We start from the raw sequence: 10,456 nt of genomic DNA on the forward strand, positions 1-10,456 counted from the left end.
TTGAGACTGGAGTAGACACCTCGTCCTGCTCAGTGCCATGGCAACAACTACCACTGGAAATCTTCCACACAGGGAGGGGTACAGAAAAAAGGGAGCTAAAACTGCCAAACAACCAGAAATGTTAAATCCCAAGCCTTCCATTTTAACAGAATTACTGCTTCATCTCTCGGTGCGCAGAGCCTTTAGGATAAGAAGCGAATCCTGAGACTGAATTTTGGATGTTCCTGAAGGTGAAAAACTGCTTCCCCCTAATCTGGGAAGGAAAGAAAAGTTGAAGATGCTGCTGGTCCTGTTGCTATTAAGGTCTGTTCTGGCTTCCAGCTCCCAAGAAAAAGAGAAAAGAAGGAAGAAAAATCCATCAAAGGAAGAAAGAGCAGTTTTTGTTCACAGTGCTGGGTCTGACTTGTACCACAGAAGGACCGATAGAGTAATCACTATCAAATCACTCTGGCAAACCTATACCTGTGCACTGCTATTTTGGGAACTGCTTGTAGCTATTTTATCATCACTGGCTCCTAGCAGCAGCAGGAAAGAAATCATCTTGACTAGTCAATTCGCTCTTTATAACACAATGACAACAGAACAAGAGACAGGTACAGAACGAATAAGGTAGGCAGGAACAAGACATTAACTTGAGAATGAGAGCAGATATAAAAATCTTACACCTCCTGCAGCTAAGAGAAGCTGGCAGGAACAGTGATGCTGCTGCACAGAGAAGACTCAAGGTGACAGCTTTTCCATACTAAGGGAAGCCACAATGGCCAAGCTTTTTCTTTCTTGATTAGCCCCAGCCCAAATGTCAGCATCAAATCATGATTTCTCAGGTTGGCTTAGAAAGCTACTGAACCCACAAAAAAAACCACCATCAATGAATAAACTAGTGATAGGATCTCAAGACAGTCAAAGAATTTGGACAGATCTGCTTTATCTATTGGGTTTATTTCTACAGCAAACTCCACAAAGAAGCTCAAAAGGCTTCAAAAATCAGGACAAAAAAAGAAGCAAGTTTTAGTGTAATATAAAACAGAAATAGAAATTCTTACAACAGAGGAATAGCACGGTATATCCACAGCCTTTCCTGTTCACTATGTCCCCACAGACAGGTCCTCAGAACCCCAGGCTTCAGTTCTGCTAATTCTAATTTCCAAGTGACAGCAAGTCTGCTTGGTGCCTTTTGGTCCCTCAGGAATATGAGTTTTACCTCTCTCTGCTTGTTCTGCTCCTCAGGTCCATCTCCTGAGCAGAACAAGTGACAGGCACCAAGCTCGAGCCTGCTGCACCTGGAGGTTCCACCATTCTTTATTTGTGAACTCAGAATAAACAAAACAAATGGACAAAAAACCAAAACTAAACTGGGTCTGCCCCTCACTTTCTGTTTACGTGCTAAGCCTGATTTCTCACCTCTGCTTCTTTTTAATATTTGTCAACTTCAAATGAAAACAAAAAGGAAGAAAAGTTTCCATTAGACTTTTGTAATCATGGATGCCTTAGTGGCATCTGGAGAAATAGGAACCTTTCTTGATGGCATGATCTATCGCAGGGAGAGCACAATCACAAAAATAAACAAAATTTGAGCAACTGGTTTAGATTTGTCTTGTACTACCCCGAGTAAATTGGTAAAGCTTAAAAAAAAATTAGAATTGTACTGATAAAAGAATTTTCTCTTTAGAGCTTTACATATTTTTGAGGCAATACCAGATCTGTTTTCTCTTGCATTTAGTTGCTAATGGACCCAAAATCTCTTTACAGCAGGTAATGCCACTGCTACACATATCCTACATCAGCCTTACTACAGGGAATAGGACAGCACTCAGTGAGAACAACTCAATACCTGCTGCATTTCCCCATGAAACTCTCTTTTCCCTTCTGCTGTGAAGAGAGAACTTAGCATAATGAACACTTGAGATCAGCCTATTTAGGGTATACTTCCCAAAAAGAGATGAAATAACTAGGCATTAATCTTATCCATTTCACTTCTCTAGGGGAAAAAAATAAACTCCTCTTTTAAATGGGTAAAACATCTGCTACAAATGGAAACACAAGATCATAAGACTGTTGGTGTCATTGATCATTTTCTAATTTGCATTGTGCATTCCTTTCTATAATAGTGGGATAATTTGTACGGAATTACAAGTTGTAATTATTTATAAAATTGGGTAGATGTGAGAAACAGCTTTTGGAATGTCTTAATATATACTGGTAAAACCATAGCTCCATAGCCATGAACCTCTTGCAAATGACAAAAGAAGGAGAAAGTTTTCAAAGGGAACTCTACAGGAATTTTATATAGCTGCAAACAGATGCCCAGCGAGACAAGTGTGTAAGACTAAAGGGTCAAACTTTATGTACTGATTACACAGCTACTGAAGCTCTCACTGCATTCTGAAATTTCACTAAATGTGAGAAGAAAACAAACTACATGGCTGAAGTCAGAGAACTAAAACAGAGATGAATTAAAGAGATTAAAAATGGGGCAGCAAATAAAACAATGCTGCTTGAGAGAGGGAGTGGGAACACCCTGATGGGCCAACATGTGGAACATGTATATACACATTTAATCTAGAAAAGGGATGGAGAAACCAGGCACAAAGTAACCTGGATGGGAATGATGAAGACTGGTTTACCAGAAGAAACTTTCAAAGACAGATATTTAGCATATTTACACACCATTGTAAATATCATCACAGGGAAAGGAAGTATTTAGGGAGTTTCACAATTGTAAGATACAATCAGGATACTCTGAACAAACTCCCTGATGGACATGTAACAAACTGAAGAAACATATATCCAAGGGAAGTCAGCAAGGCTTTCTTTTGGTGTGCATGTGAAACTCAACAAGAACAAAAAGAAAGTATCCTGGCAGAATAATCCTAGTTCAAATCTTCATTCTTTTAAAGTAAAAATAAATTTGGAAGGTTTTTAAAAAAGCCTTTTGAAAGTTTTAACTCCAAAATCATCAGTGCCTGGCTTTTTTTTTTGTTGTTGTTTGTTTGTTTTGTTAGGATGGTGGATTTACAGCAATAATCTGAAAGCTTTTCTGACAGATTAGAGACTCCTCCACCATTTATCTGTGGTAGACACACATCAACTGTAAATTGGCTTAAAACACACACACACATGCCAGTTTTGACTGCATCTACTGTATTTCTGAATTCCAGCTAACCTTGGGAGACACACAGGATGAAATCCTGCAGTGTGCACGCCTGCCAGAGGAAGCCAAACTGATCTCACTTGGCTAATGAGTGCCTAAATCCAACAAAAGAGAGGCAGCTGAAGGTCTTGAGCAGCTTAAGCCACACAATACCCAGTGTGACTACAACAGCAAATGTCAGAAGTGTGCAAACCACCACCTGTTACACATAACACTTTCTCCAAATAAATGGATCAGGTACCCTCTACTTCCAGTACTACAAAGCATGCAAAAAAAGATTGATCCTGTAAAATGATGAACTTTACGAGATGCAGTTGCAACTGACAGCATCTGTAATTAATTATTGTAAATTCTTATCCCTTGGACTAAAATTTTGTTAGCAATATGAAAGCGACATAAAGCTTTAGGTCAAAATAATCTCTCTTTATCTCTTTGGTCTAAATAAAGCCACAGAAGAGCTTAAATGAATGACAAAATATAGCAAAAGACATACAGTGCAATGTTCTTAAGTACAGCTTTGCTCTACATCAACAATGATCATAATTTTCAGCAGGGGAAGAGCTAAACCCTAGAAATGTGGTTTTGAACTACAAAAATACATAAATTGCAGTTTGTGCTCAGCCTCTACATATTGCACATCAAAGTTGGTGCAGAGCTGCACAGCCTCAAGACTGAGTTTAAGCAGATCTGCTGTTATGACAGCAATAATTTTGGACTTACATTTCTAGGTCTATGAATTGTCAGTGTAATTAAACTCACACAAATTAGTTTGGAGAGGAATTTTCCAGAAAGCTATCCGGGGGAATGTGTGGTTGATCATTCATAGTTGGGTCAGTAAATGTGTGGATCCCACAAATACCTAACAATTCTGTATTCTACCATAATAAAATTCTAAAAATATCATTATTCTAACACCAGTTCATGGGGGTTTTAAGAATTAATAACCCATAAATCTGTTATGGCAACACCTCTGCTTAAGCAATCAGAGCTTTTTGTGACAAATGTAAACTGTGGCCTGCACAAAGATTATGGGTAACTCTAAGAAAACATATTCAGAAAATTCTTTCCCCTCTATGAGAAATGTGCAAATAGGAGCTATTGAAATAGGAGCTATTGACAAATGCAGTGATCAAGATTTAGTGGCAAAACCAGCTTGTATGTACAAGGGCTAAATTAACCTATTGCTCTTCATCAGCAAGACTGGCAGTTAGGACAGGAATCCAGGTGTAAGACAGACTGTGTGCTATCTAGGCATCCCAATTTTCACAGGTCATTACTCTTCAGGCTGTTTGCAATGATGGATATTTTGTTCACTGCATGCTTGGAAGAGACTTGCATAAACTGTGTGGCTGTAGAGATCACTGATTTCTGATTCTGTTAGCACGTTACTCCAACTTGTAGAATCACTTCACAAATGGGTTTGCAATGACTTTGGAAACAAGAATTATTTGTACATATGTGTGGTACATGAGTAAACACTTTTTTTCTGTTAAATACAAAGGGATGTAGTTGGCATCAGTCTATTTTCAGTGTTACACTCTGTTATAGTTTCAGTGTATAAGGGTAGACCATAAACAACAAATATTTGGTAAAATCCTAAAACCAAATGGAAATGAAAGCCCCAGAAAGCTCCTACTTTCCACACTGGATGCAGAGGCCATGAAGGGCTGGAAGCCTCCTTCCTCTTGGCTTTTTCTCACAGACTGAAACATTTCTGCTCCCCACAGTGTCCAGGAGTGAGATTTGGTCACAGGGACTACAGAACAACTCCTGTTTGGTTTCTCAAATCAAAGTGCTGCTACACTGCAGCTGCCTTGCACACGTGGAAAATGCAAAGTGATCTCAGCAGAGCAGGGCTCTTTCATATCTGAAGAGTATTTAACATGACTGTGTTCCAGCCTGATCAAAGCTCGGTTTTATCCTGAGGAAAATCTTTCTAGTCGTCCTTCTCTCTGCTTCTGAAGAGTAAATCATAACTTAAACACCTATAATTCTTTAGGTTACCTGCAAAAAAAAACCCCAAAAATGCATTCCAGGAAAACGTTATATGTGGTTCTAATAAATTGCAATCTTTAATTTATTTGAATTGATTTACTTTAATTATAGTTTCTAGCCATTATTAAGTGAACAGGTAGTTCATTTACTTTGAACATGGTTTGCTCTTTTCTACAATTTGTTTCAAAATTTAGCGTTGTTTAAAACAGAAAAAACAGAGCTTTTTCCAAGGGAACAAACTCCTCCAATATGACAGGAAAGTCTCTGAGAGACTCTTTGTTTAGAGGGAATTAAACTAGCAGAGCATTTTAGAATTCAAGTAACAGGAAATAATTGTTTTTACCTTCTTCAGTCTCGTTCCTGACTTTTCAAAAGAGAAAATGAATTCCTATTTTTAGACTAAAATACATAACATTGCTGTATTTTTTTCAAGTCTTGAAAGAGCACTTTGGTTCTCAAAGCCCAAAGGAACTTGGGCCAAAGGAACATGTTCATTCACTTGACCTCAAGAGAGGAAATATGAGTTGCACTTATCCTCTGTCCTACAAAGTCTTGCACTAGCAGGACACATTGAATACTATCAGGAAAAGAAAATTTAAAAATATGGAAAGCACTGGCTCACAGTGAGGAAAACAAAAAGAAAAAACACACTGGAAGTTATTTCACCCACTCAGATGTTTTTTGTGCCTTTAAAACTTGTGAATGCTTTTTGCATTTATCTAGATAAATCTAGATGTGATTAGGGTCTTGGTGAAACCCTGCAGCTTGATATGCTCCTGGAAGGTTTGGGGGGTGAGGTGGGAATAAATCAGGAAGCAATTTAAGGTATAAAAAATTTAAAATACCTTTTGTAAGGAATCAAACTACTTTCTGAAGACAGGTTTTGTTTTTCAACTCAGTTCTCAATTAAAGCTGCCTAGGGAATGAGCAGTCTGTTGGAACAACACTCTCCACAGAAAACCTTGGCTCTCACATTCCAAGGAGGTCTGGGAGGCCACGTTTATGCCTCATTGGCTTCTTGTTTCTTTGTGCTTTTCTCTGTCCTGAGGTGGAAAGTAGACATTAAAAAGTAAAGTACTGATTAATAAAATGCTTAAATTCTACTGCAAGACCATAATTGCAGTTTCCCTGTCTTCAATATCCATCCCATTTCAACTCCCGGATTTTTTAATTTCTTGACTGTGAACTATCTCTGCCTCCATCAAGTCCTAAAATCTGGCTTTCTGTCACTGTGAAAGATTGATCTCATACTTATGACCTGTAAAACACTTTATGCCTAATGGCCATCACTATGTATTCTGTTTTAGCATCTATTAGTCAATTTTAAAGAACATAATTAAGAACATTATAAGACCTTGATGGCTCATCCTCAAGATGTGCAATACAAAACAGAAATGAAAACTTTACTTTTAATTTCTATTCATTTTCCCACAACAAAATTAATGAAAATTCACTATGATTGATGGCCTGGACTTTTGTTAGAGCCATTATTTTCATAAGCAGCTTTTTTGTCTTAATTCCTCTTTTAATGGTCAGTCTCTCTATCAAGATTTTCTGCTTTCACGACTTTGTTGTTGTTGTTTTGGTTTTACTGGGTTTTTCTTTTTATACACATTGAAGGAATTCTTCAGCTCATTCCTCCTCTACAATATTTGCTTTATCATGTGTCATGGGGTGGTACTCCATGATCTTGAGTGATTGCTTTCAAATGCCCAAATGACAAACATTGTTTTTCCTTGAATATCTCTGAGAGGTCCATCTGACGCTCCTTTATGAATGTATTACATACTTGATGTGTTCAGACTTTGCAATTTACCCTTATAAAGCCCTTCTGTGATACAGAAATATTATTGACATTTTACAATGGAACAGAAAACGAGTCAGCTTATTAAGGTATCTAAATGCTTAAGGATGCCTTTTGGGATTTTCAAGGTTGCTCTGACATATAACTCTTATTGAACTAATTGAAGATTTTTCACTAAATGCCTAATTTGCATTTTTAGTTTTCTGAAAAGCTTTAAAATCTGACTCACTCGTGTCACCCTTGAAATCCAGTGGACCAGCGTGTTAAACCCAGATCTCATTAGCCCTTAAACTCATGCTCAAAGCACGTGCAGCACCCACAACAACAGGGGGAAAACACTGAAATATACTGAAAAACTGAAAAATAAAGATGTGGCTGCACCACAAGCATGCCGTCCCCTCCGGCTGAGTCACACAGACAGCAGGGAGCCAAGTGCCTCAGGTGCCAGGTAAGAGAGGAGGGGATCTCCAGGGATGTGGCTGCTCCGTGCTGGGGCTGAGGGGTACCAGGAGGCTGAGCTTGGACACAAACACAGGCTCAGCAGCCCCTCAGTTAGGGCTGGGTTTCTCCAACAAGTCCTGACAGGAGACAGAGCCAAGATCCATGCATGGCTTCAGCCAAAGGTGCTGCAGAATTGTGTGGACCCACCGTGTCACCGGTTATTTCAGAAACACTTTTCAAAGCGTGTCCTCATGCATTCATTCCTGTACAACACCCAGCCATGCCCCTCATCAGATACCTAATCATGGACTTTTCGCCACCCTGACGCTGGAGATGTGTTTAGATCGCTGTTGTGGGTGGCCTAAGAGGCAGTTTCTCAGATGAAGCACATCACCTGCACAGTTCGGGGGGCAGGGAGTTGCAGCAAGGACAGCTGCATCTCTTGCCCGGCTCTGATAAGGAGTCGCTGTCCTTCAGCACCACATCCCTTCTCAAGCCTCTAGTGGCTGCAAAGGGAATGGATCTGGATCTGGATAAAAAGCTTTTTGCCCTTGTTAAGTCAGTGAAACTCACTACATAAAGCATGTCTGGTCAGTGTGTTCACTGCCCCTTCACTGTGTTACTTCATTTTGGAAGTCATATGTTCTTACTGCCCACAGCACCACAACTAAGGACCAGCTAAACAAACCACGTGGACAGCCAAACTGGGACAATAAATACATTTAAATCAAAGAAATGAGAGATTAGGTCAATTAACAAATTCCTACATGACTGCCTCACAGAAGCATTTCCCAGGTCAGGTTTTCTGGGTAACATGTTGCCTGCTAGACCCTCTGAGACTGGCTGCAGCTGCAAAAACTAAAAGCGTTCAGCCTGAGGCCAATGGGAAGATGCTGCCTGCAGCATAATTGCTCACTGTTGTTCCACATTGGCTGGCAAAGGTTAGGGACTGCTGCTCTGTGTAATTGAGCAGGTTTGCAACAACACGGGAAGGCTGTTGTGTAATAACACTTCAAGCAAAACAGGTAGAAATAAACACACTTTTTAAAATTTTTTAATTTTTTTTTTCATCTTTAGGCAGAGGTGATAAATTTTTACTGAGCACACCATGTTTTAAAATCACTCCCAAACAGATGCCAGGTACTCTTTTTGCCCGAGGCTGATGAAAAAAAATAAAAAGCAGGTAGCTTGTGAAAGAAATCTGAAAAGCTGTTATCCAAGTGGCGGAGGTTAAAGTCTCCGGATGCATTTCAAGTAGTTTCGTATCCACAGCCAGCACTGATTTAAGCAGAAGGCTTCAGAACCATGACCTGATATACAAATACATGACTGATCCTTTAGTAAATGAAAATTACAGAAAATCACAGGTGTCTGTCATAAAAATTACTGCTTATATGAACAAAGTAATTAAATCTGCCTATACGAACCAAACAATTAAATTTGCCTACTTCTAAAGAATCCCTATCAAACATTGCATGAATCACTCCAATTTGAATATTTTAAGTAGCGAAAAGTCAGAATGGCTGCAAATAGCTTTGGATACAAGCAAAGTGAATGATGGAAAATTCCTTATTCATTTATTGTGACAGCACATCCTTTCCCTCCACTGAGTCTTTTTTTACTTAGTTTTACTTGTTTTCTCCAGGCCATCAAAATTTGTCAGGAAGTTGCACTCTGGGTGTTACTTCAGGCTACCAAATTACAGAAAAGTATTTAAGAACAGAGTGTCATTAGATGCCCTGTGCTAAATGGATTTATTCCAGACAATAATGAAGCAATGAATACTGTGCTGTAACAGCAAGGCTCTGCAAAGGTTTATCAACTTCTGTCTTAACTCACTAAATTTCTTCTCATACTGAGCAAACTCAACTCGATGATGTAAAAATAAATACAATAAGCCCCAAACTGCAGTTTGCCTTTCTCTCGCGCCCAGAGACACATCCTCAATCTTTTCACGGTTTTGGGCATAAGGAGCTCACCTTCCTTATGAGACAGCATCCTTAAGTTAAAGTTTTTAAGTAAGAGTGTTAAACCATAACCCTGACAAACACACAGCAACAAACCCAGCGTACACCCTGTCCGACCTACAGCCCTACACAGAAACGCGAGGAACAGTCTTTTTTAGCCTGAGACATACGGAACTGGGGACTTGGGTTAAACCGCGTTCCAGTTAAACCGAGCTTCAGCCCGAGCTCTGGGAGGGCCGGGGCAGCAGCGGGGCAGCCCCAGGTGCCCCCGGCCCTGCAGGGAGCGGTTCCGGCTCCGGCCAGGGCGGCTCCGGCCGGGCAGAGGCCGAGCAAAGTTGCGCTGCCGCACCCGCCGCGGGCTCGGGGAGCGCTGCGGGCTCGGGCTCCGCATCTCCGCCAGCGCTAAACCCGAGCCTGGTGGCAGCGAGCCCGGATCGCCAACAAACCCCCTCAGCCCCGGAGCGTCCCCCCGCTGCCCGCAGGCCTCTCCCCGCAGCTCCCGCTCCGCGGAGCTCGCCCTGCTCCCGCAGCCGGGCCCGCGGGGAGGCCGCCGGTGCCCCCGGGGCGGCGGCCGTACCTGAGTCGCTGAGGCGGGGCCGGGCTCTGTCCCGCAGGTAGTAGATGAAATCCCGGCAGTTCTCGTTCTCCACCGCCCCGACGGAGCACAGCTCGGCCAGCAGCTGCAGCGCTTTCTGGCAGATCTCGTCCTCCCTGTCGCCGGGCATCGCCCCGCAGCATCCTCGGGAGCGGAGCGGAGCCCTGCGGTCAGGCGCCGCGCCGCTGCCCGCCGCCCGCCTGCGGCCGCCGCGCCGCCGCCCGCATCCTCCTCAGCCGGCGGCGCCCGTCCCGCCGGGCCGGGCCGGGCCGTGCCGAGCCGGGCTGGGCCGGGCCGGGGCCGCACGGGGGTCCCACCAGTTGAACGCGAGGCCCGGGAGCGCCGGCGCCGCGGCCGCCCAGCCGCGCTGGCGCAGCGCTGCCGGCGGGGAGCGGGCGGGAGCCGCCGCGCCCCTCTCCGCCCCGGGGGCAGGCACTGCCCCGCCGCCCCGGCACACGCCCGGAAACTTCAGAGGCGGAGCGGGGGCTGGCGGAGCAGGGGCT

The 10,456-nt window shown here is 42.6% G+C and overlaps 1 protein-coding gene across 3 annotated transcripts in view; it reads right to left on the reverse strand.

The window, feature by feature from the left end:
• The window catches only part of SYT9 (synaptotagmin 9), a 64,021-nt gene extending 53,868 nt beyond the window's left edge, over positions 1-10,153 (reverse strand). For all 3 annotated transcript variants that reach the window (XM_033062038.1, XM_033062037.1, XM_033062039.1), the window contains exon 1: positions 9,936-10,153. In XM_033062038.1, coding sequence (XP_032917929.1) covers positions 9,936-10,083 — 148 coding nt within the window. In that variant the 5' untranslated portion in view covers positions 10,084-10,153. The remainder of the gene's footprint in view (positions 1-9,935) is intronic.
• Between the last annotated feature and the right edge of the window lie 303 nt (positions 10,154-10,456).

Source organism: Catharus ustulatus, chromosome 6 (assembly GCF_009819885.2).
Source record: "Catharus ustulatus isolate bCatUst1 chromosome 6, bCatUst1.pri.v2, whole genome shotgun sequence".
In the NCBI taxonomy this organism is placed as follows: Eukaryota; Metazoa; Chordata; class Aves; order Passeriformes; family Turdidae; genus Catharus; species Catharus ustulatus.